Source organism: Pleurodeles waltl, chromosome 10 (genome assembly GCF_031143425.1).
Source record: "Pleurodeles waltl isolate 20211129_DDA chromosome 10, aPleWal1.hap1.20221129, whole genome shotgun sequence".
In the NCBI taxonomy this organism is placed as follows: Eukaryota; Metazoa; Chordata; class Amphibia; order Caudata; family Salamandridae; genus Pleurodeles; species Pleurodeles waltl.
Genome location: NC_090449.1, coordinates 23,743,291 through 23,769,635, shown reverse-complemented (window position 1 = coordinate 23,769,635; position 26,345 = coordinate 23,743,291). Strand labels below are relative to the sequence as shown.

General features: G+C 57.9%; 1 protein-coding gene across 1 annotated transcript in view; it reads right to left on the bottom strand.

Annotated features, from left to right (window-relative positions):
• Positions 1–26,345, bottom strand: part of PLXNA3 (plexin A3) — a 460,104-nt gene that overhangs the window by 32,373 nt on the left and 401,386 nt on the right. The window contains exons 22-24 of the mRNA XM_069209502.1: positions 23,198–23,454; positions 23,019–23,085; positions 20,982–21,128 (exon numbers count right to left, since the gene is read on the bottom strand). Of these exons, the coding sequence (XP_069065603.1) occupies positions 20,982–21,128; positions 23,019–23,085; positions 23,198–23,454 (471 nt within the window). The remainder of the gene's footprint in view (positions 1–20,981; positions 21,129–23,018; positions 23,086–23,197; positions 23,455–26,345) is intronic.

Sequence of the window (26,345 nt, the reverse complement as noted above, 5' to 3'; positions counted from 1 at the left end):
AGGGAGTTCCAGTCCCGGTTATTAAAAACACTTTCCAGGTGCTTTCTAACGGCAGTTACATTGTTCTTAACAGCGAACGCTGCTGTGGCCTGCGTGCCGGAATAGTTTACATCGTCGTTGTCAACAAGGCCGTTACGTGCTGCGGGAATGTGTTGTTTCCCCCCACTCAATTTAGGGAGGTAGCGGACATCTGGCCTCATATTGCTACTTCCAAGGTTGATTTCGACAAGTTGAGTCGGCTAAAAGCTTTATTGTTTCAAAAGCATGTGGCCCTTACATCTGCTAGCGAGACCTACGCACTTCAAGTGGCAAGGTCATCGGCGGAAATACAGTCCCTTTTGAATACTAACTTTCCAAATCACTTCAGTGAACTTGTGGGACGTATATTTAATGCATCCAGCACCGCTGGTGTTGCACATTTTTTCAAAGTCGTTGGTTTTGCCCATACTTTCTCTTCCATATTTGGTTTAATACCATCGGCTATACATTCTATTTTCGGAAGCATTTTTGGGGGTTTCCCGATTACTTTGGCTTTATTGGCTGGAGTCTTGCTGTTGTTGCTATTTTTTCGCAATGGCTGTCCCGTCACAACGAGATCCTGTATTGCTGCTCCCGTCAGCGCAGCTGTGTCGTGAACGCATGATGCAGCACTTTGGAGCGACATTCCTGGGATATTTGGAGTGTGACTGGTCTCGGTCATTCAGACCGGTTTTGGATTGTGTGCAACCCGTGTTTCGATGCCTTTGGTGCTCGTTTGAACATGCACTGGCTCTCTCTCTCATTGCAGCGCCCTCCCATGGTCGATACTGATCTGTTGATGTTCCCGATTAGGGCTCATTCCCAGACTTGTGTACTACGGATGCGCTTGCTTCGTGAGGCGGTTTATGAGATTCCCTTCCTAGAGGAAGATGGTATTGTCTCTTTCATAGGCCCTACACGGGGTGCCGCCCTGAATGGTTTTGGGGCTTTGGATCACACCTGCTCCATGGTACTTTGTGGCATGGATCTTCCGATATTGACATATATCGAAGTGGAGGAACTCCTGCGTTCTATTGCTTCTATCTGACGATTGGATTTTTACGAAATTGACACTATATTGATTTTGGCTTTATGGTCACGTTACCTAAATTTCTGATTTTGTTGTCTTCTCACCTTGTCGACATAATTTTTTTAGATATATTTGGGGCATCCTTTTATATTATTGGAACCACTTGCTACCGACAAGGGGAGGGTGTAGTGTGGTTAGTTTTATGTATTCATTGCGCTTTAGCTTCAGGCTTTAGGCCTTTGTGCACTTTGCCCGGAATATATTTTATTCATTTGCTGACAGCTTAGAGCCTCTGTGCACTTTGCTCTACATGCTTTTTATTAGGCTTCGTACTGTTATTTTTCAAATAGCCAGTTCTACGGTGTTGTTTTTTATTTCATATCACACTGTTTTGCCTACTTCAGCACTGGAGTTCTCCATAACATATTTACTCTGTGCTTCAGTCAAGGATACAGTCTGGTACATTGCCGATAGACGTGGTAGGAGTTTAGACTTGGCATTCCTGCGTAGGGACATTTTGTGATCACGATGACATGTTAGTTATAAAATCACTTCCTTGTCCCAATACATGCAAGAGGGAGATTCCGACCAGGGAACCACAACTAGACGCTGACTGCCTCGTTGCAGATGCTGAACCAAGATCACAGGTCTTTGCTCAGGTATGAGGGCTGATGTCTCCACAGTGATTCTAATAGGCAAGCTAGAAGCTTAACATGCTGTGCTCTAAATAGAACAACCAGAGGGAGAGTAGAAACTGTTAGACAATATGATAGCTTTGTTCTTATGTTTTACTCTCCTGGTGACCATTTCAATCCTACTGTGTTGTATCGTTCTGGTTATTGCGGCTCACGCCTTAATATCTAAAATACAGTCGTTTTATTAAAAACTTTATATAAAACTTATACTGTCTTTGTCATTTGTATATGAGATCATATTGGAAATAAGAGAGTTGGTTTGGATCTGAGTAACCACGACTTCCCTGAGAAGTTCCAAAGAGGTCATGCGCTCGGCTGCCAAATCATTTCTTCCACATGGGAGAAATTAGGCACTGTTAGCCGGAGCAAAAAACGGATTTAGGGTGACAGAGTTCTTTACACGTGGGTCAGACTCAGTCCCCCACACCGTTATAGATCCTGCTACCTAGAAATCCAGTAGTCTCATTTAGAATAATGAGAGCCCACGCGACAAGCTGACGGTGTCAGAAGCATGGCTTTCACCCTTCTTCCCAGCAGGGCGGGGGCTCCTGGCCCGGGCGCTCTCAAGCATCCTACGTGTGGCACGGACCAGTGTCAGAGGGAGTGTGGGGGACGTGCAAGGTACCAGGACCCACCCTGGAGAGCGCACAGCACCGGGTCAAGGGCTCTGATGTGCATACACAAGGAACCAGGACCCACCCAGGTGTGCACACAGCACCGGGTCAAGGGCTCTAATGTACACACACGAGGAACCAGCATCCACCCTGGTGCGCACACAGCACCGGTTCAAGGGCTCTGATGTGCATACACAAGGAACGAGGACCCACCCTGGAGTGCGCACAGCACCGGGTCAAGGGCTCTAATGTACACACACGAGGAACCAGCACCCACCCTGGAGTGCGCACAGCACCGGGTCACGGGCTCTAATGTGCACACACAAGGAACGAGGACCCACCCTGGAGTGCGCGCAGCACCGGGTCACGGGCTCTAATGTGCACACACGAGGAAACAGGACCCACCCTGGAGTGCGCGCAGCACCGGGTCAAGGGATCTAATGTACACACACGAGGAACCAGCACCCACCCTGGAGTGCGCACACGGCACCGGGTCAAGGGCTCTGATGTGCACACAGCAGGAACTAGCATCCACCCTGGTGCGCACACAGCACCGGTTCAAGGGCTCTGATGTGCACACAGCAGGAACTAGCACCCACCCTGGAGTGCGCACACAGCACCGGGTCAAGGGCTCTGATGTACACACACAAGGAACGAGGACCCACCCTGGAGTGCGCGCAGCACCGGGTCACGGGCTCTAATGTGCACACACGAGGAAACAGGACCCACCCTGGAGTGCGCGCAGCACCGGGTCAAGGGATCTAATGTACACACACGAGGAACCAGCACCCACCCTGGAGTGCGCACACGGCACCGGGTCAAGGGCTCTGATGTGCACACAGCAGGAACTAGCATCCACCCTGGTGCGCACACAGCACCGGTTCAAGGGCTCTGATGTGCACACAGCAGGAACTAGCACCCACCCTGGAGTGCGCACACAGCACCGGGTCAAGGGCTCTGTGATGTGCACACACGAGGAACGAGGACCCACCCTGGAGTGCGCACAGCACCGGGTCAAGGGCTCTGATGTACACACACAAGGAACGAGGACCCACCCTGGAGTGCGCGCAGCACCGGGTCAAGGGCTCTGATGTACACACACAAGGAACCAGCACCCACCCTGGAGTGCGCACAGCACCGGGTCAAGGGCTCTGTGATGTGCACACACGAGGAACCAGGACCCACCCTGGAGTGCGCACACAGCACCGGGTCAAGGGCTCTGATGTGCACACATGAGGAACCAGGACCCACCCTGGAGTGCGCACAGAACCGGGTCAAGGGCTCTGTGATGTGCACACACGAGGAACCAGGACCCACCCTGGACTGCGCACACAGCACCGGGTCAAGGGCTCTAATGTACACACACGAGGAACCAGCATCCACCCTGGTGTGCACAGCACCGGTTCAAGGGCTCTGATGTGCATACACAAGGAACGAGGACCCACCCTGGAGTGCGCACAGCACCGGGTCAAGGGCTCTAATGTACACACACGAGGAACCAGGACCCACCCTGGAGTGCGCACACAGCACCGGGTCAAGGGCTCTGTGATGTGCACACACAGCACCGGGTCAAGGGCTCTGATGTGCACTCACGAGGAACAAGGACCCACCCTGGTGTGCACAGCACCGGGGTCAAGGGCTCTAATGTACACACACGAGGAACCAGGACCCACCCTGGAGTGCGCACACACCACCGGGTCAAGGGCTCTGTGATGTGCACACACGAGGAACCAGGATCCACCCTGGTGCGCACAGCACCGGGTCAAGGGCTCTGATGTGCACTCACGAGGAACCAGCACCCACCCTGGAGTGCGCACACACCACCGGGTCAGGGGCTCTAATGTACACTCACGAGGAACCAGGACCCACCCAGGTGTGCACACAGCACCGGGTCAAAGGCTCTGATGTACACTCACGAGGAACCAGGACCCACCCTGGTGTGCACAGCACCGGGTCAAGGGCTCTGATGTGCACTCACGAGGAACCAGCATCCACCCTGGTGTGCGCACACAGCACCGGGTCAAGGGCTCTGATGTGCACACAGGAGGAACTAGGGCCAACCTCAGGGGCTCTGTGATGCGCCCACACAAGGGATTCAGAACCCTAGTCAAGGGCTCTGTGCACACAAGGGATACCACGACCCACTTGAAGGGCCCTGATGTGCCCACACAAGGAGGAACCAGGAGCCACCTGAAGGGTTCTGTGACATGCACAGAGGAGGGACCAGGACCCACCTGCAGGGTTCTGTGACATGTACACAGGAGGGACCGGGACGTGCGTGCAGGGTTCTGTGACATGCACACAGGAGGGGCCGGGACGTGCGTGCAGGGTTCTGTGACGTGCACACAGGAGGGATCAGGGCGTGCGTGCAGGGCTCTGTGAGGTGCACACAGGAAGGACCAGGACCCACCTGTAGGGCTCTGTGACGTGCACACAGGAGGGACCAGGGCGTGGGTGCAGGGCTCTGTGAGGTGCACACAGGAGGGACCAGGACCCACCTGAAGGGTTCCGTGACGTGCACACAGGAGGGGCCGGGACGTGCGTGCAGGGCTCTGTGAGGTGCACACAGGAGGGACCAGGGCGTGGGTGCAGGGCTCTGTGTCATGCACACAGGAGGGACCAGGACCCACCTGCAGGGTTCTGTGATGTGCACACAGGAGGGGCCGGGACGTGCGTGCAGGGTTCTGTGACGTGCACACAGGAGGGATCAGGGCGTGCGTGCAGGGCTCTGCGAGGTGCACACAGGAAGGATCAGGACCCACCTGCAGGGCTCTGTGACGTGCACACAGGAGGGACCAGGGCATGGGTGCAGGGCTCGGTGAGGTGCACACAGGAGGGACCAGGACCCACCTGAAGGGTTCCGTGACGTGCACACAGGAGGGGCCGAGACGTGCGTGCAGGGCTCTGTGACGTGCACACAGGAGGGACCAGGGCATGGGTGCAGGGCTCTGTGAGGTGCACACAGGAGGGACCAGGACCCACCTGAAGGGTTCCGTGACGTGCACACAGGAGGGGCCGGGACGTGCGTGCAGGGCTCTGTGAGGTGCACACAGGAGGGACCAGGGCGTGGGTGCAGGGCTCTGTGTCATGCACACAGGAGGGACCAGGACCCACCTGCAGGGTTCTGTGACATCCACACAGGAGGGACCAGGGCATGGGTGCAGGGCTCTGTGAGATGCACACAGGAGGGACCAGGACCCACCTGAAGGGTTCCGTGACGTGCACACAGGAGGGGCCGGGACGTGCGTGCAGGGCTCTGTGAGGTGCACACAGGAGGGACCAGGGCGTGGGTGCAGGGCTCTGTGAGGTGCACACAGGAGGGACCAGGACCCACCTGAAGGGTTCCGTGACGTGCACACAGGAGGGGCCGGGACGTGCGTGCAGGGCTCTGTGAGGTGCACACAGAAGGGACCAGGGCGTGGGTGCAGGGCTCTGTGTCATGCACACAGGAGGGACCAGGACCCACCTGTAGGGCTCTGTGACGTGCACACAGGAGGGACCAGGGCGTGGGTGCAGGGCTCTGTGAGGTGCACACAGGAGGGACCAGGACCCACCTGAAGGGTTCCGTGACGTGCACACAGGAGGGGCCGGGACGTGCGTGCAGGGCTCTGTGAGGTGCACACAGGAGGGACCAGGGCGTGGGTGCAGGGCTCTGTGTCATGCACACAGGAGGGACCAGGACCCACCTGCAGGGTTCTGTGAGGTGCACACAGGAGGGGCCGGGACGTGCGTGTAGGGCTCTGTGAGGTGCACACAGGAGGGGCCGGGACGTGCGTGCAGGGCTCTGTGAGGTGCACACAGGAGGGGCCGGGACGTGCGTGCAGGTCTCTGTGAGGTGCACACAGGAGGGACCAGGACCCACCTGAAGGGTTCCGTGACGTGCGTGCAGGGCTCTGTGATGCGCAGACACGAGAAGGGAGACCCAGGTTAAGGGTCCTATGATGGGGGAGTCTCTCCTCCACCTCGTAGGGCACGTGATAGAGGTGAGGGCTGCCCCAGAGCCGGACGGGGGGCTCTCAGTCTGCGGGGTCAGGGGGTGGTTGGGCCAGGCTGGGCAGCTGCCTTTGCGGAGAAGGCAGGAGTGACCCTGGCAGACCCTGGGTTCAAGTCCCCAGAAGATGGAGTCCAAATAGGTTCATAATGAGGTCACGAAGCCCTTAAAATAACCCTCACTTAAAGTCAGTGGCCTATTTTTCAAAACAAACTAACAATATTTTCAAGCAGAGATGTGGATCCTGATTACCAGGTAATTACATTTGAGCTGCTTTTAGTGAGTCAACAAAATGTGCTGCCCACATTTGTTTAAACATTCAGCTTGCTGCTGGTGCTGCTGTCACCAATGCTGCTGGTGCCAATGCTGCTGCCAATACTGATGGTGCCATCAATGCTGCTGCCAATGCTGCTGTCGCCAATGCTGCTGGTGTCACCAATGCTGCTGCCAATGCTGCTGGTGCCACCAATGCTGCTGCCAATGCTGCTGTCGCCAATGCTGCTGTTGCCAATGCTGCTGCTGTCGCCAATGCTGCTGGTGCTGCTGCTGCCAATGCTGCTGGTGCCCTTTTCCAGCTTGACAGCACAGCAGTGCGTGAGGTTTTCTGTTTGTCTCAGTAGATAGATTACAACATGGCCGGCTGCGGGCCACCCTCACCCAGGGGGCGCTGCTAGTGGCATGACGAGTTAGACATGCTCCGGCCAGGTGCACGCATGCAGGCTTGCACTGGCAAGGAGCTGCCCTGCTGGGCACACGTGACACCTCGGAGCCTCGGGCCCAGGGGAACGGAGCCCTCCATCTTAAAACAGAGGGGGGACTCCGTGCACCCCGACCTGTTCCCTCGTCTAGTGAATGAGTAGAGTTGGGGATGTGGTGGGGGTTTCTGTGTGGACTTGTGGAGGCCTTCAGATAGCCCATGATGTGCTGCGCCTCTCCCACACTGTATGGCGGAGCTCGATGTGGCCTTCAGATAGTCCATGATGTGCTGCGCCTCTCCCACACTGTATGGCGGGCCCCGATGAGGCCTTCAAATAGTCCATTATGTGCTGCGCATCTCCCACACTGTATGGCGGGGCTCGATGTGGCCTTCAGATAGTCCATGATGTGCTGCACCTCTCCCACACTGTATGGCGGGGCTCGCTGAGGCCTTCAGATAGCCCATGATGTGCTGCGCCTCTCCCACACTGTATGGCGGGCCCCGATGAGGCCTTCAAATAGTCCATTATGCGCTGCGCCTCTCCCACACTGTATGGCGGGCCCGATGAGGCCTTGAGATAGTCCATGATGCGCTGCACCTCTCCCACACTGTATGGCGGGCCCGATGAGGCCTTGAGATAGTCCATGATGTGCTGCACCTCTCCCACACTGTATGGCGGGCCCGATGAGGCCTTGAGATAGTCCATGATGTGCTGCACCTCTCCCACACTGTATGGCGGGGCCCGATGAGGCCTTGAGATAGTCCATGATGTGCTGCACCTCTCCCACACTGTATGGCGGGGCCCGATGAGGCCTTGAGATAGTCCATGATGTGCTGCACCTCTCCCACACTGTATGGCGGGGCCCGATGAGGCCTTGAGATAGTCCATGATGTGCTGCACCTCTCCCACACTGTATGGCGGGGCTCGCTGAGGCCCTCAGATAGCCCATGATGTGCTGCACCTCTCCCACACTGTATGGCGGGGCTCGCTGAGGCCTTCAGAGAGTCCATGATGCGCTGCGCCTCTCCCACACTGTATGGCGGGGCTCGCTGAGGCCTTCAGAGAGTCCATGATGCGCTGCGCCCCTCCCACACTGTATGGCGGGGCTCGCTGAGGCCTTCAGAGAGTCCATGATGCGCTGCGCCCCTCCCACACTGTATGGCGGGGCTCGCTGAGGCCTTCAGAGAGTCCATGATGCGCTGCGCCCCTCCCACCCCGGCTGCACCGCGATGCTGCTGGGCTCAGGGCTGGCTCCCACACAGTTGTGCACGCCGTTGAAACAATGACAAACATTGTGCTGCTTGTTCAGAGTGAACGGCAGTGCGCTGGAGGAGCTCTCTAAAATATTTACACGCTCTCTCCTTCTGATTCTCGGTCAGGTCTGAACATTATTCGCACGGATGCCTGCAGGGGGAACATAGTTCTTGGCAGTTAATGGACTAGGTGACATTTTATTGTTTCTGGGTTTGTTCCACCCGAATCTGAAAGGCTTGAAGTGTTAGTAGAAAATAAACACTTCCCCAGGTCACCAGTGTACCTCCGAGCCGCCAGACTGCCGGGAGGGAGGGGGGGGGTGCATGGAGTGTATTTACCAGAGTCACAGAGGCTCCCAGGGAGGCGGTGGCATGATTTCCGAGGGTTCATGTGCCACGTAGGCATCCACCCAAGAGCACCCTGGCTACAGGCAATCTTCATGGCACACAGATCATGGAACGTGTAGTTATCTACACGCCACTGAGGCGCCCTGGCTACACTGGAGCGCGGCGCTACGGAGAGCATGTAGCCACCCATGTATGTGCCACTGAGGGCCCTGGCTACACTGGAGCGCGGCGCTACGGACAGCATGTAGCCACCCATGTATGTGCCACTGAGTGGCCCCGGCTACACTGAAGCGCGGCGCTACGGACAGCATGTAGCCACCCATGTATGTGCCACAGAGGCGCCCTGGCTACACTGGAGCGCGGCGCTACGGACAGCATGTAGCCACCCATGTATGTGCCACAGAGGCGCCCCGGCTACACTGGAGCGCGGCGCTACGGACAGCATGTAGCCACCCATGTATGTGCCACAGAGGCGCCCCGGCTACACTGGAGCGCGGCGCTACGGACAGCATGTAGCCACCCATGTATGTGCCACAGAGGCGCCCTGGCTACACTGGAGCGCGGCGCTACGGACAGCATGTAGCCACCCATGTATGTGCCACTGAGTGGCCCCGGCTACACTGAAGCGCGGCGCTACGGACAGCATGTAGCCACCCATGTATGTGCCACAGAGGCGCCCTGGCTACACTGGAGCGCGGCGCTACGGACAGCATGTAGCCACCCATGTATGTGCCACAGAGGCGCCCTGGCTACACTGGAGCGCGGCGCTACGGAGAGCATGTAGCCACCCATGTATGTGCCACTGAGTGGCCCCGGCTACACTGAAGCGCGGCGCTACGGACAGCATGTAGCCACCCATGTATGTGCCACAGAGGCGCCCTGGCTACACTGGAGCGCGGCGCTACGGACAGCATGTAGCCACCCATGTATGTGCCACAGAGGCGCCCCGGCTACACTGGAGCGCGGCGCTACGGAGAGCATGTAGAAACCCATGTATGTGCCACTGAGAGGCCCCGGCTACACTGGAGCGTGGCGCTACGGACAGCATGTAGCCACCCATGTATGTGCCACTGAGTGGCCCCGGCTACACTGGAGCGCGGCGCTACGGAGAGCATGTAGCCACCCATGTATGTGCCACTGAGGCGCCTGGCTACACTGGAGCGTGGCGCTACGGAGAGCATGTAGAAACCCATGTATGTGCCACAGAGGCGCCCTGGCTACACTGGAGCGCGGCGCTACGGACAGCATGTAGCCACCCATGTATGTGCCACTGAGTGGCCCCGGCTACACTGGAGCGCGGCGCTACGGACAGCATGTAGCCACCCATGTATGTGCCACTGAGGCGCCTGGCTACACTGGAGTGTGGCGCTACGGAGAGCATGTAGAAACCCATGTATGTGCCACAGAGGCGCCCTGGCTACACTGGAGCGCGGCGCTACGGACAGCATGTAGCCACCCATGTATGTGCCACTGAGGGCCCTGGCTACACTGGAGCGCGGCGCTACGGACAGCATGTAGCCACCCATGTATGTGCCACAGAGGCGCCCTGGCTACACTGGAGCGCGGCGCTACGGACAGCATGTAGCCACCCATGTATGTGCCACTGAGTGGCCCCGGCTACACTGAAGCGCGGCGCTACGGACAGCATGTAGCCACCCATGTATGTGCCACAGAGGCGCCCCGGCTACACTGGAGCGCGGCGCTACGGACAGCATGTAGCCACCCATGTATGTGCCACAGAGGCGCCCCGGCTACACTGGAGCGCGGCGCTACGGACAGCATGTAGCCACCCATGTATGTGCCACAGAGGCGCCCCGGCTACACTGGAGCGCGGCGCTACGGACAGCATGTAGCCACCCATGTATGTGCCACAGAGGCGCCCCGGCTACACTGGAGCGCGGCGCTACGGACAGCATGTAGCCACCCATGTATGTGCCACAGAGGCGCCCCGGCTACACTGGAGCGCGGCGCTACGGACAGCATGTAGCCACCCATGTATGTGCCACTGAGTGGCCCCGGCTACACTGAAGCGCGGCGCTACGGACAGCATGTAGCCACCCATGTATGTGCCACTGAGGGCCCTGGCTACACTGGAGCGCGGCGCTACGGAGAGCATGTAGCCACCCATGTATGTGCCACTGAGGCGCCTGGCTACACTGGAGCGCGGCGCTACGGACAGCATGTAGCCACCCATGTATGTGCCACTGAGTGGCCCCGGCTACACTGGAGCGCGGCGCTACGGACAGCATGTAGCCACCCATGTATGTGCCACAGAGGCGCCCCGGCTACACTGGAGCGCGGCGCTACGGACAGCATGTAGCCACCCATGTATGTGCCACTGAGGCGCCCTGGCTACACTGGAGCGCGGCGCTACGGACAGCATGTAGCCACCCATGTATGTGCCACTGAGGCGCCTGGCTACACTGGAGCGCGGCGCTACGGAGAGCATGTAGCCACCCATGTATGTGCCACTGAGGGCCCTGGCTACACTGGAGCGCGGCGCTACGGACAGCATGTAGCCACCCATGTATGTGCCACTGAGGGCCCTGGCTACACTGGAGCGCGGCGCTACGGAGAGCATGTAGCCACCCATGTATGTGTCACAGAGGCGCCCTGGCTACACTGGAGCGCAGCGCTACGGAGAGCATGTAGCCACCCATGTATGTGTCACTGAGTGGCCCCGGCTACACTGGAGCGCGGCGCTACGGAGAGCATGTAGCCACCCATGTATGTGCCACAGAGGCGCCTGGCTACACTGGAGCGTGGCGCTACGGAGAGCATGTAGCCACCCATGTATGTGCCACTGAGAGGCCCCGGCTACACTGGAGCGCGGCGCTACGGACAGCATGTAGCCACCCATGTATGTGCCACAGAAGCGCCCTGGCTACACTGGAGCGCGGCGCTACGGAGAGCATGTAGAAACCCATGTATGTGCCACTGAGAGGCCCCGGCTACACTGGAGCGCGGCGCTACGGACAGCATGTAGCCACCCATGTATGTGCCACTGAGTGGCCCCGGCTACACTGGAGCGCGGCGCTACGGAGAGCATGTAGCCACCCATGTATGTGCCACTGAGGCGCCTGGCTACACTGGAGCGTGGCGCTACGGAGAGCATGTAGAAACCCATGTATGTGCCACAGAGGCGCCCTGGCTACACTGGAGCGCGGCGCTACGGACAGCATGTAGCCACCCATGTATGTGCCACTGAGTGGCCCCGGCTACACTGGAGCGCGGCGCTACGGACAGCATGTAGCCACCCATGTATGTGCCACTGAGGCGCCTGGCTACACTGGAGCGTGGCGCTACGGACAGCATGTAGCCACCCATGTATGTGCCACTGAGGCGCCTGGCTACACTGGAGCGTGGCGCTACGGAGAGCATGTAGCCACCCATGTATGTGCCACTGAGGCGCCTGGCTACACTGGAGCGTGGCGCTACGGAGAGCATGTAGAAACCCATGTATGTGCCACAGAGGCGCCCTGGCTACACTGGAGCGCGGCGCTACGGACAGCATGTAGCCACCCATGTATGTGCCACTGAGGGCCCTGGCTACACTGGAGCGCGGCGCTACGGACAGCATGTAGCCACCCATGTATGTGCCACAGAGGCGCCCTGGCTACACTGGAGCGCGGCGCTACGGACAGCATGTAGCCACCCATGTATGTGCCACTGAGTGGCCCCGGCTACACTGAAGCGCGGCGCTACGGACAGCATGTAGCCACCCATGTATGTGCCACAGAGGCGCCCTGGCTACACTGGAGCGCGGCGCTACGGACAGCATGTAGCCACCCATGTATGTGCCACAGAGGCGCCCTGGCTACACTGGAGCGCGGCGCTACGGAGAGCATGTAGCCACCCATGTATGTGCCACTGAGTGGCCCCGGCTACACTGAAGCGCGGCGCTACGGACAGCATGTAGCCACCCATGTATGTGCCACAGAGGCGCCCTGGCTACACTGGAGCGCGGCGCTACGGACAGCATGTAGCCACCCATGTATGTGCCACAGAGGCGCCCCGGCTACACTGGAGCGCGGCGCTACGGAGAGCATGTAGAAACCCATGTATGTGCCACTGAGAGGCCCCGGCTACACTGGAGCGTGGCGCTACGGACAGCATGTAGCCACCCATGTATGTGCCACTGAGTGGCCCCGGCTACACTGGAGCGCGGCGCTACGGAGAGCATGTAGCCACCCATGTATGTGCCACTGAGGCGCCTGGCTACACTGGAGCGTGGCGCTACGGAGAGCATGTAGAAACCCATGTATGTGCCACAGAGGCGCCCTGGCTACACTGGAGCGCGGCGCTACGGACAGCATGTAGCCACCCATGTATGTGCCACTGAGTGGCCCCGGCTACACTGGAGCGCGGCGCTACGGACAGCATGTAGCCACCCATGTATGTGCCACTGAGGCGCCTGGCTACACTGGAGCGTGGCGCTACGGAGAGCATGTAGAAACCCATGTATGTGCCACAGAGGCGCCCTGGCTACACTGGAGCGCGGCGCTACGGACAGCATGTAGCCACCCATGTATGTGCCACTGAGGGCCCTGGCTACACTGGAGCGCGGCGCTACGAACAGCATGTAGCCACCCATGTATGTGCCACAGAGGCGCCCTGGCTACACTGGAGCGCGGCGCTACGGACAGCATGTAGCCACCCATGTATGTGCCACTGAGTGGCCCCGGCTACACTGAAGCGCGGCGCTACGGACAGCATGTAGCCACCCATGTATGTGCCACAGAGGCGCCCCGGCTACACTGGAGCGCGGCGCTACGGACAGCATGTAGCCACCCATGTATGTGCCACAGAGGCGCCCCGGCTACACTGGAGCGCGGCGCTACGGACAGCATGTAGCCACCCATGTATGTGCCACAGAGGCGCCCCGGCTACACTGGAGCGCGGCGCTACGGACAGCATGTAGCCACCCATGTATGTGCCACAGAGGCGCCCCGGCTACACTGGAGCGCGGCGCTACGGACAGCATGTAGCCACCCATGTATGTGCCACAGAGGCGCCCTGGCTACACTGGAGCGCGGCGCTACGGACAGCATGTAGCCACCCATGTATGTGCCACTGAGTGGCCCCGGCTACACTGAAGCGCGGCGCTACGGACAGCATGTAGCCACCCATGTATGTGCCACTGAGGGCCCTGGCTACACTGGAGCGCGGCGCTACGGAGAGCATGTAGCCACCCATGTATGTGCCACTGAGGCGCCTGGCTACACTGGAGCGCGGCGCTACGGACAGCATGTAGCCACCCATGTATGTGCCACTGAGTGGCCCCGGCTACACTGGAGCGCGGCGCTACGGACAGCATGTAGCCACCCATGTATGTGCCACAGAGGCGCCCCGGCTACACTGGAGCGCGGCGCTACGGACAGCATGTAGCCACCCATGTATGTGCCACTGAGGCGCCCTGGCTACACTGGAGCGCGGCGCTACGGACAGCATGTAGCCACCCATGTATGTGCCACTGAGGCGCCTGGCTACACTGGAGCGCGGCGCTACGGAGAGCATGTAGCCACCCATGTATGTGCCACTGAGGGCCCTGGCTACACTGGAGCGCGGCGCTACGGACAGCATGTAGCCACCCATGTATGTGCCACTGAGGGCCCTGGCTACACTGGAGCGCGGCGCTACGGAGAGCATGTAGCCACCCATGTATGTGTCACAGAGGCGCCCTGGCTACACTGGAGCGCAGCGCTACGGAGAGCATGTAGCCACCCATGTATGTGTCACTGAGTGGCCCCGGCTACACTGGAGCGCGGCGCTACGGAGAGCATGTAGCCACCCATGTATGTGCCACAGAGGCGCCTGGCTACACTGGAGCGTGGCGCTACGGAGAGCATGTAGCCACCCATGTATGTGCCACTGAGAGGCCCCGGCTACACTGGAGCGCGGCGCTACGGACAGCATGTAGCCACCCATGTATGTGCCACAGAAGCGCCCTGGCTACACTGGAGCGCGGCGCTACGGAGAGCATGTAGAAACCCATGTATGTGCCACTGAGAGGCCCCGGCTACACTGGAGCGCGGCGCTACGGACAGCATGTAGCCACCCATGTATGTGCCACTGAGTGGCCCCGGCTACACTGGAGCGCGGCGCTACGGAGAGCATGTAGCCACCCATGTATGTGCCACTGAGGCGCCTGGCTACACTGGAGCGTGGCGCTACGGAGAGCATGTAGAAACCCATGTATGTGCCACAGAGGCGCCCTGGCTACACTGGAGCGCGGCGCTACGGACAGCATGTAGCCACCCATGTATGTGCCACTGAGTGGCCCCGGCTACACTGGAGCGCGGCGCTACGGACAGCATGTAGCCACCCATGTATGTGCCACTGAGGCGCCTGGCTACACTGGAGCGTGGCGCTACGGACAGCATGTAGCCACCCATGTATGTGCCACTGAGGCGCCTGGCTACACTGGAGCGTGGCGCTACGGAGAGCATGTAGCCACCCATGTATGTGCCACTGAGGCGCCTGGCTACACTGGAGCGTGGCGCTACGGAGAGCATGTAGAAACCCATGTATGTGCCACAGAGGCGCCCTGGCTACACTGGAGCGCAGCGCTACGGACAGCATGTAGCCACCCATGTATGTGCCACTGAGGGCCCTGGCTACACTGGAGCGCGGCGCTACGGACAGCATGTAGCCACCCATGTATGTGCCACAGAGGCGCCCTGGCTACACTGGAGCGCGGCGCTACGGACAGCATGTAGCCACCCATGTATGTGCCACTGAGTGGCCCCGGCTACACTGAAGCGCGGCGCTACGGACAGCATGTAGCCACCCATGTATGTGCCACAGAGGCGCCCCGGCTACACTGGAGCGCGGCGCTACGGACAGCATGTAGCCACCCATGTATGTGCCACAGAGGCGCCCCGGCTACACTGGAGCGCGGCGCTACGGACAGCATGTAGCCACCCATGTATGTGCCACAGAGGCGCCCCGGCTACACTGGAGCGCGGCGCTACGGACAGCATGTAGCCACCCATGTATGTGCCACAGAGGCGCCCCGGCTACACTGGAGCGCGGCGCTACGGACAGCATGTAGCCACCCATGTATGTGCCACAGAGGCGCCCTGGCTACACTGGAGCGCGGCGCTACGGACAGCATGTAGCCACCCATGTATGTGCCACTGAGTGGCCCCGGCTACACTGAAGCGCGGCGCTACGGACAGCATGTAGCCACCCATGTATGTGCCACTGAGGGCCCTGGCTACACTGGAGCGCGGCGCTACGGAGAGCATGTAGCCACCCATGTATGTGCCACTGAGGCGCCTGGCTACACTGGAGCGCGGCGCTACGGACAGCATGTAGCCACCCATGTATGTGCCACTGAGTGGCCCCGGCTACACTGGAGCGCGGCGCTACGGACAGCATGTAGCCACCCATGTATGTGCCACAGAGGCGCCCCGGCTACACTGGAGCGCGGCGCTACGGACAGCATGTAGCCACCCATGTATGTGCCACTGAGGCGCCCTGGCTACACTGGAGCGCGGCGCTACGGACAGCATGTAGCCACCCATGTATGTGCCACTGAGGCGCCTGGCTACACTGGAGCGCGGCGCTACGGAGAGCATGTAGCCACCCATGTATGTGCCACTGAGGGCCCTGGCTACACTGGAGCGCGGCGCTACGGACAGCATGTAGCCACCCATGTATGTGCCACTGAGGGCCCTGGCTACACTGGAGCGCGGCGCTACGGAGAGCATGTAGCCACCCATGTATGTGTCACAGAGGCGCCCTGGCTACACTGGAGCGCAGCGCTACGGAGAGCATGTAGCCACCCATGTATGTGTCACTGAGTGGCCCCGGCTACACTGGAGCGCGGCGCTACGGAGAGCATGTAGCCACCCATGTATGTGCCACAGAGGCGCCTGGCTACACTGGAGCGTGGCGCTACGGAGAGCATGTAGCCACCCATGTATGTGCCACTGAGAGGCCCCGGCTACACTGGAGCGCGGCGCTACGGACAGCATGTAGCCACCCATGTATGTGCCACAGAAGCGCCCTGGCTACACTGGAGCGCGGCGCTACGGAGAGCATGTAGAAACCCATGTATGTGCCACTGAGAGGCCCCGGCTACACTGGAGCGCGGCGCTACGGACAGCATGTAGCCACCCATGTATGTGCCACTGAGTGGCCCCGGCTACACTGGAGCGCGGCGCTACGGAGAGCATGTAGCCACCCATGTATGTGCCACTGAGGCGCCTGGCTACACTGGAGCGTGGCGCTACGGAGAGCATGTAGAAACCCATGTATGTGCCACAGAGGCGCCCTGGCTACACTGGAGCGCGGCGCTACGGACAGCATGTAGCCACCCATGTATGTGCCACTGAGTGGCCCCGGCTACACTGGAGCGCGGCGCTACGGACAGCATGTAGCCACCCATGTATGTGCCACTGAGGCGCCTGGCTACACTGGAGCGTGGCGCTACGGAGAGCATGTAGAAACCCATGTATGTGCCACAGAGGCGCCCTGGCTACACTGGAGCGCGGCGCTACGGACAGCATGTAGCCACCCATGTATGTGCCACTGAGGGCCCTGGCTACACTGGAGCGCGGCGCTACGGACAGCATGTAGCCACCCATGTATGTGCCACTGAGGGCCCTGGCTACACTGGAGCGCGGCGCTACGGACAGCATGTAGCCACCCATGTATGTGCCACAGAGGCGCCCTGGCTACACTGGAGCGCGGCGCTACGGACAGCATGTAGCCACCCATGTATGTGCCACTGAGTGGCCCCGGCTACACTGAAGCGCGGCGCTACGGACAGCATGTAGCCACCCATGTATGTGCCACAGAGGCGCCCCGGCTACACTGGAGCGCGGCGCTACGGACAGCATGTAGCCACCCATGTATGTGCCACAGAGGCGCCCCGGCTACACTGGAGCGCGGCGCTACGGACAGCATGTAGCCACCCATGTATGTGCCACAGAGGCGCCCCGGCTACACTGGAGCGCGGCGCTACGGACAGCATGTAGCCACCCATGTATCTGCCACAGAGGCGCCCTGGCTACACTGGAGCGCGGCGCTACGGACAGCATGTAGCCACCCATGTATGTGCCACTGAGTGGCCCCGGCTACACTGAAGCGCGGCGCTACGGACAGCATGTAGCCACCCATGTATGTGCCACTGAGGGCCCTGGCTACACTGGAGCGCGGCGCTACGGAGAGCATGTAGCCACCCATGTATGTGCCACTGAGGCGCCTGGCTACACTGGAGCGCGGCGCTACGGACAGCATGTAGCCACCCATGTATGTGCCACTGAGTGGCCCCGGCTACACTGGAGCGCGGCGCTACGGACAGCATGTAGCCACCCATGTATGTGCCACTGAGGCGCCTGGCTACACTGGAGCGCGGCGCTACGGACAGCATGTAGCCACCCATGTATGTGCCACTGAGTGGCCCCGGCTACACTGGAGCGCGGCGCTACGGACAGCATGTAGCCACCCATGTATGTGCCACTGAGTGGCCCCGGCTACACTGGAGCGCGGCGCTACGGACAGCATGTAGCCACCCATGTATGTGCCACTGAGGCGCCCCGGCTACACTGGAGCGCGGCGCTACGGACAGCATGTAGCCACCCATGTATGTGCCACTGAGGCGCCTGGCTACACTGGAGCGCGGCGCTACGGACAGCATGTAGCCACCCATGTATGTGCCACTGAGGGCCCTGGCTACACTGGAGCGCGGCGCTACGGAGAGCATGTAGCCACCCATGTATGTGTCACAGAGGCGCCCTGGCTACACTGGAGCGCAGCGCTACGGAGAGCATGTAGCCACCCATGTATGTGTCACTGAGTGGCCCCGGCTACACTGGAGCGCGGCGCTACGGAGAGCATGTAGCCACCCATGTATGTGCCACAGAGGCGCCCTGGCTACACTGGAGCGCGGCGCTACGGAGAGCATGTAGCCACCCATGTATGTGCCACAGAGGCGCCTGGCTACACTGGAGCGTGGCGCTACGGAGAGCATGTAGCCACCCATGTATGTGCCACTGAGAGGCCCCGGCTACACTGGAGCGTGGCGCTACGGAGAGCATGTAGAAACCCATGTATGTGCCACAGAGGCGCCCTGGCTACACTGGAGCGCGGCGCTACGGACAGCATGTAGCCACCCATGTATGTGCCACTGAGTGGCCCCGGCTACACTGGAGTGCGGCGCTACGGACAGCATGTAGCCACCCATGTATGTGCCACTGAGGCGCCTGGCTACACTGGAGCGTGGCGCTACGGAGAGCATGTAGAAACCCATGTATGTGCCACAGAGGCGCCCTGGCTACACTGGAGCGCGGCGCTACGGACAGTATGTGCCACAGAGGCGCCCTGGCTACACTGGAGCGCGGCGCTACGGACAGTATGTGCCACAGAGGCGCCCTGGCTACACTGGAGCGCGGCGCTACGGAGAGCATGTAGCCACCCATGTATGTGCCACTGAGGGCCCTGGCTACACTGGAGCGCGGCGCTACGGACAGCATGTAGCCACCCATGTATGTGCCACTGAGGGCCCTGGCTACACTGGAGCGCAGCGCTACGGAGAGCATGTAGCCACCCATGTATGTGTCACTGAGTGGCCCCGGCTACACTGGAGCGCAGCGCTACGGAGAGCATGTAGCCACCCATGTATGTGCCACTGAGGCGCCTGGCTACACTGGAGCGCGGCGCTACGGGCAGCATGTAGCCACCCATGTATGTGCCACTGAGGCGCCTGGCTACACTGGAGCGCGGCGCTACGGAGAGCATGTAGCCACCCATGTATGTGCCACTGAGGGCCCTGGCTACACTGGAGCGCGGCGCTACGGAGAGCATGTAGCCACCCATGTATGTGCCACTGAGGGCCCTGGCTACACTGGAGCGCGGCGCTACGGAGAGCATGTAGCCACCCATGTATGTGCCACAGAGGCGCAGTGGCTGCAGTAGAGCGCAGAGTGACGCGAACAGCAAGTGATGACGTAGGAAGCCACCTACCACGGAGGCGGAGTGGCAGAACCAGCCTGTGATGGTGTGGTCACCCTGGAGCAGAGTGGCCCGGAGACCAGAGGCAACGGTCTGCTGCTTGTACAGCCAGCACCGACTGGCATGAGCCCCAGGCGGACATCCATGCCAGGGGCAGCCTGGGGGAGTGGTGTACGCTGTCTGCCCAGGAGCAAGGCACAAGCGAGCCTTGATGACAAAATGTCACATAAAGGAAAAGAAAAAGCAAACTCCAGAAGGGAAAAGAAGAAATCCTTTGGCTAGCAGGCAGAAGAGATGCTGGTACCAGGAGGCATGGCTTGTAGCCTTCAAATGGCCAATAACGCTCGAGAAAACCGAATAGAAAAGTGCACTAGAATGGGGCAGAAAAGAGTTGACAGTGAGATACAGGGGCAAGATGAGGGCAAGAGGTATTATAAGGATGGTATTAAAAACCTACAACTTAGAAAAGGTCTATTGGCGGCCGCTAACTGCTGGCTGTGATGGGAATTCCATTCTGTAAGCGTTCTGCGCCCTCGTGGATGAAGCTGGAGGGCACTGGAAACACGATCACGCATTCCTGTCTGAGTTTAACCACGTAAACTGATATAAGAGGGTACCAAAGCATAGCGCTTGCGCCACGGGTCTTGGCACTCTGAACCGGAGTACTCCGTTACCCGTCAGAGCTGCAGGATAGAACTGTGTGTGCATCGAGTTCTGTAGCGGACACAGGGCACCTGTCGCCTGGATAGTGCCCTGGGGAATGTGCCCAAGAGGGCACCTTCTGATCTTTGGAAGGGGCTGCGCCTGTACGTAGCAATGACGTAACAACCTTTCGTAATTCAGCACACAAAGTAACAGACCTACGGTCTGAGCAGCTTAGGTTCTCTATGTACAAACCTTGAGAACCCCCTCCCGCCCCCCCCTCACAGTAACGAGCATTAAGAGACAACACAAACTGTGACAGCACATGACTGATATCAAAGGTCAGGCCAATTGCATGCTAAAGCCAGGTCATCCCTACTGAGGACCAGTGTTTAATTTGTAAATAAAAACGCGCCGGTGCCCAAAGACGACCTCTTAAACACGCAGCTGCTGCAATTAAATGTGCGAACACGGAATACTGAGGCAGCTAATCCTGAAGCCATCTCGGGCCTCTTTAACCCATTTACAGCCATTCCCTGCCCCTTCAGCTCACACTTGCAGCTTTCTGCTTTTCCCCTTTCTGACACTTTTTCGTTTTTCTCTTCCCCATCTCTGTCTTTTGCTCGCAGTAAATGACTGAGGCAGACAAATAAGTGCAAGCCCTCAAAAATAAGTGCCGGTGCTCCGCACCGGAAACAACTAGCACAAATTAAGCATGCTGAGAACTCACCAGCATTTTGTAGTCGATCTGCTGCCGGATGAGCTTGTCCTCACTGAGCGAGTAGCGGGCCTCCCCGGTGATGGAGTCGATGGGCCCCTTCTCCATCTGCTGCTTGATGGCGCAGTACAGCATGAAGAGGGGCTCGCCTGCACACTCCTGCGGGGGACACGAGAACACAGTGTGTAAACAACGCAGCGAGGAGCCCTAGAATCACAACCCGGGGCCGAGGAACGGAGCCCGAGATCCTGAACCCACCACAAACCAGGGAGAAGAGTAACTCAGAACTGAGGATAAGTTCTGCCTCACCGAAGCCCACCGTGGTAACCCGGGCACAGGAGAAGCTTTAGAGGGGAGAAAGAGACTGAACTCTGAACGCAACCATCAAACCTAGAGGGAAGAGAAGCCCTGGAACTGAAGAGAAGTCTGACCCATCTGAAGTCTATCATTGTAACACTGAAACAGGACCAGCCTTGGAGGAGAGGTGCAGAGTCTGACCTCTGAACTCAGCCATCAAACCTAGAGAGAAGACGACCCCTAGAACTGAAAAGAGATGTCTGACCCATCCAAACTCTACCCTTATAACCCAGGACAAGACCAGGCTTGGAGGAGAAGAGCAGAATCTGACCTCTGAACTCAGCCATCAAACCTAGAGAGAAGACCAGCCCTGGAACTGAAAAGCGATGTCTGACCCATCCAAACTCTACTGTTATAACCCAGAAACAAGACCAGCCTTGGAGGAGAGGAGTAGAGTCTGACCTCTCAGCTCAACCATCAAACCTAAGGAGAAGACAAGCCCTAGAACTGAAAAGAGAAGTCTGACCCATCCAAACTCTACCACGGTAACCCAGAAACAGGACCAGCCTCGGAGGTGAGAAACAGAGTCTGAACTCAGTGAACTCTACCATCAAACCTATATGGAAGAGAGCCCTAGAACTGAAAAGAAACGTCTGACCCATCTGAAGTCTATCATCGTAACCCAGAAACAGGACCAGCCTTGGAGGAGAGGAGCAGAGTCTGACCTCAGTAAACTCAACCATCAAACCTAGAGTGAAGACGAGCCCTAGAACTGAAGAGATGTTTGACCCATCTGAAGTCTATCATCATAAACCAGAAACAGGACCAGCCTTGGAGGAGAGGAGCAGAGTCTGACCTCTCACCTCAACCATCAAACCTAGAGGGAAGAGAAGCCCTGGAACTGAAAATAATAGCCTGACCCGTCTGAAGTCTATCATCGTAACCAGAAACAGGACCAGCCTTGGAGGAGAGGGGCAGAGTCTGACCTCAGTGAACTCAACCATCAAACCTAGAGAGAAGACCAGCCCTGGAACTGAAGAGAGAAGTCTGACCCATCCAAACTCTACCCTTATAACCCAGAAACAGGACCATCCTTAGAGGAGAGGGGCAGAGTCTGACCCCTGGGAACTCAACCATCAAACCTAGAGGGAAGACGAGCCCTAGAACTGAAGAGAAGTCTGACCCATCTGAAGCCCACCATGGTAACCCAGAAACAGGACCAGCCTTGGAGGAGAGGGGCAGAGTCTGACCTTTCAGAGGGAGGACAGAACCCAGACCTGAAGCGCAGTCTCAGTCACCTGACCTCCTCTACGCCATCACAACCAACACAGAAGCTAAATCCTAGCGGTAATGATGAACCTGTCCCTGCCGGTCCCCATCACAGCCCACACAGAGACCTTGTGGCTAAAGGACCAGGAGTGTGACAATGCTCAGCTCCAGGTACCCAAGGGGAAGATCAAACTAACAGCTCACGAGCTGCAAGTCTGATTACGCTGAGCCACCACCATAACCCGAGACGATAAACCCCAGAGCAAAGAGCTGCGAGACTGACCAGCCTGAGAGCCCATCACCCCAACCCTGAGAGGGAAACTTAGGGTTCGGGTATCTACAGACCCCTACGCACCTTAGATGCACTGAACTCCATTCCAATTTTGGTATTTCTTTTTTACCCACTATATATTTCTCAACCCTCTTTGTCCTGCACAACTGCCAGCCTTTGTCTCTCCCTCACTCTTATAAACAAAAGCTCACCTTCAGGAATCGGTACAGCAGGAAGGTAAACCAGTTCGTCAGCATCTTCTCCGCTACGGACTCCGTTCTGCAAAGAGAATGAATTAGGCATTACCCATCGCACTTCAAGGCAAAGAAGCCCCATTTATCTCTACTGAGGATGGCCTAGTGCTTCTGGAGTCCTTGAGGGTGCTTCCTACCTGCGGAGGAGCAGCTTGGGATGGTTTTTGTTCTCCAGGTTCTTCTCAATCAGGTCGGAGAGAAGCTGCTTCAGCACCACGGTGGCGTACTCCATCCGGCCCTGCAGCGTCACCATGGTGAGAGACGCCACGTTGCCACGGTCCCGCATGGAGAAGCTGCGCTGCGCCTCCAAGGTGTGGATGAAGGTTAGTAGGAAAACCTTATTGTTGAGGAGCTGCCCGAAGAGCCGGAGAGCCTTTTCTACGTTCGGAGGAGTCTACGTAAAACGGGAAGAAGCAGAGAATGTGATAGTTATAGACACTTTCATGGATCACACTTGGTTGGACATTTGTATATACTTTCTCTCTTACTTAGCATAGATGGATACCCACAACAACAATTCTAAAGAATGAGCATCTTGGTAAGGGCCAGAAGCTGTTTGGAATACATCTGACCATTAGTCATTGGGTCCCCAGAACACCATCAAATGTCTGACTTCTTCTCCAACCTGCAAGATGGAATGAAAGACGTCGCAGTTTGGATGAAACTCAGCCGTCTGAAACTGAACTCAGACAAAACAGAAGCCCTCATCCTCGGAAACACCCGTACCGCCTGGGACGACTCCTGGTGGCCCACGGCCCTTGGCACCTCACCGACCCGACCCCCTCTGACCACGCACGCAACCTCGGTTTCATCTTGGACCCACTTCTCACCATGACCAAACAAGTCAACGCCGTATCATCCTCCGGCTTCCTCACCCTCCGCATGCTCCGAAAGATCTTCCGTTGGATCCCCGCCGACACCAGAAAGACCGTGACCCACGCCCTCGTCACAAGCCACCTGGACTACGGCAACACCCTATACGCAGGAACCACAGCCAAACTCCAGAAACGTCTGCAACGAATTCAAAACGCCTCTGCCCGCCTCATCCGCAACATACCCCGCAACAGCCACATCTCCGCTCACCTGAGACACCTGCACTGGCTTCCCGTCAACAAAAGGATCACCTTCTGACTCCTCACCCACGCACACAAAGCCCTCCACAACAAGGGACCCGAATACCTCAACCACCGCCTCAGCTTCTACACACCCACCCGTCCTCTTCGCTCCGCCAACCTCGCTCTCGCCGCCGTCCCTCGCATCCGCCGCACCACGGCAGGTGGGAGGTCCTTCTCCTACCTGGCGGCCAAGACATGGAACTCCCTCCCCACCATCCTCAGGACCACCCAGGACCACTCCGCATTCCGGAGACTACTCAAGACCTGGCTCTTCGAGCAGCAGTAACCCCTTCCCCCTAGCGCCTTGAGACCCGCACGGGTGAGTAGCGCGCTTTATAAATATTTATGATTTGATTTGATTTGATTTGACTTCATCAGAAGAAGCAAGCTGGTTTCACCCAGAAGGGCGCCTCTTCTCCAGTGTCCAAGTGTCATGTTCATACCCCTTCCGTGGCAGAAGGAGGACAGCTCTGTAGCGAATCCTATTTTGTTTTAATGGGATACAAGAGGTAGCTTAGCCTCTGGCTTGCAGCCTGTGCCCCCGTCACGTGAGGACTTTTACCCTACTTAGCGTGCTCTGTTTTAGCGCATTTAATTAAATCTTTTAAGATGGCTGCCTTGTTTTTAGTTAGGCCCATGTTTGAGTTTAGCCACTGTGCTAAGGTGTCAAAATCAAGTGACAAAGAAACTGTAGGTGTTCACATTAGGTACTTTCCTTCTTCACGCTTTTGAAGGAATTGTTTATATAAATTACTGTCCCAAGCATGTCTTGTTAACTATTGTTTGGGAACAGACCTACGTCAGGGGACCAAGCTGATCTGTATAAATGCTCCTCACTTAAACAGATAGTCAGAGGGATTCCGACCAGATGCCATCGCTGCTGCACGTCGCCTTCACGTTGACCCAGTCTTCGTGTCCCTATGGAGACTGAGCTAGAGACCTCATTCCAAAGTAACGAGGGTTGGGGGATCTTCTCATCGACATGGCATTGGCATATTAGGTTTAACATACCTAGCTCTCTTTTAGGCTAGAGATTGGGCTCATCATCCTAGGGTACTAGGATATATCCCATACTATGTCATTTCATGTTTATGCAAGATGGCGGGGGTCTTTGTATTAACGACTCGTCTTTACCATTCTGTTTCTTGCACTGTTCATTATCCTAATCATTGCAGCCCACGCAACCTATCGCAGATTGCAGTTTTTCTGAATAAAACCTGTTGAAACTTTACTGGTTGTTCTTCATTGCCTGTGTTTCATAGAGACATGATATATCTGTGAGAAAGGGGTAATCTCCGTTTAACCACGACTCTCCCTGAGACGTCACACTCTTGAAACCATGCGCAAAGGCTGCCACAAATCACCTTTGACTGTTTGGGTTTTTGGTGAGGTGCTGCTTGTGAGCCGGGAGGATTGAGACAACAGTTGCGGCTTGTAGGATAGGCATAGTCACCTACAAACTTAAGTATTGTTACCCTTAAACCAGCAGTCTTGGCTAAAGCAAGGGTCAAACTATGACAGCACCAACATGGAGTACTCCAAAAAGGCATCAGGAGAGTGGCCTGAGTGTCGGGAGATAACATTCACAAGATAGAGTGGGTCCCGCCCATCGCGACTCAGAAGAGGGGGTTCTTTATCCAGTGATGTTACTTTACCCAAGGGGCTACCACCTCCAACAGAAAACCCAAAGGGTACAAAACTGCCCTCCTGTTCCCCAGTTTATCCATCCATCAAATCTCCTATGAACGAACATAATCCCACAGAGGCCTCCAGGCACTGTGCAGAGAAGCAAAGCTAAAGGACAGGAGCAGACAATGCTAATTAAAGGACACCCTGCACCAAAAGCAGAAACAAAGGACAAAGATGTGGTGAAGTGTTGATTGCTGAAAAGAGACGGGCAGAGTGTTTCTGCATTTTGGGTGTGGGGGGCTCTCTTCAGGTAAGAGCTCTTTGTCTGCAGAACTCAGACTCCCTGGAATGATCACAAGGTGTTGGGGGGTCTCACGTAAAAGCCATGAAACTGTAGAGGCAGCTGTGCGTCACGAGGTGATGACAGCCGACAGGGAGGTACAATTGTAGCTCCCCCCGTCACAAGCATGCCAGCCCTGTGCAGCACGAGAGAAAGTGGTGGTGCAGACTTGGGGATGCCAGCTGCCATTGCAGATCAATC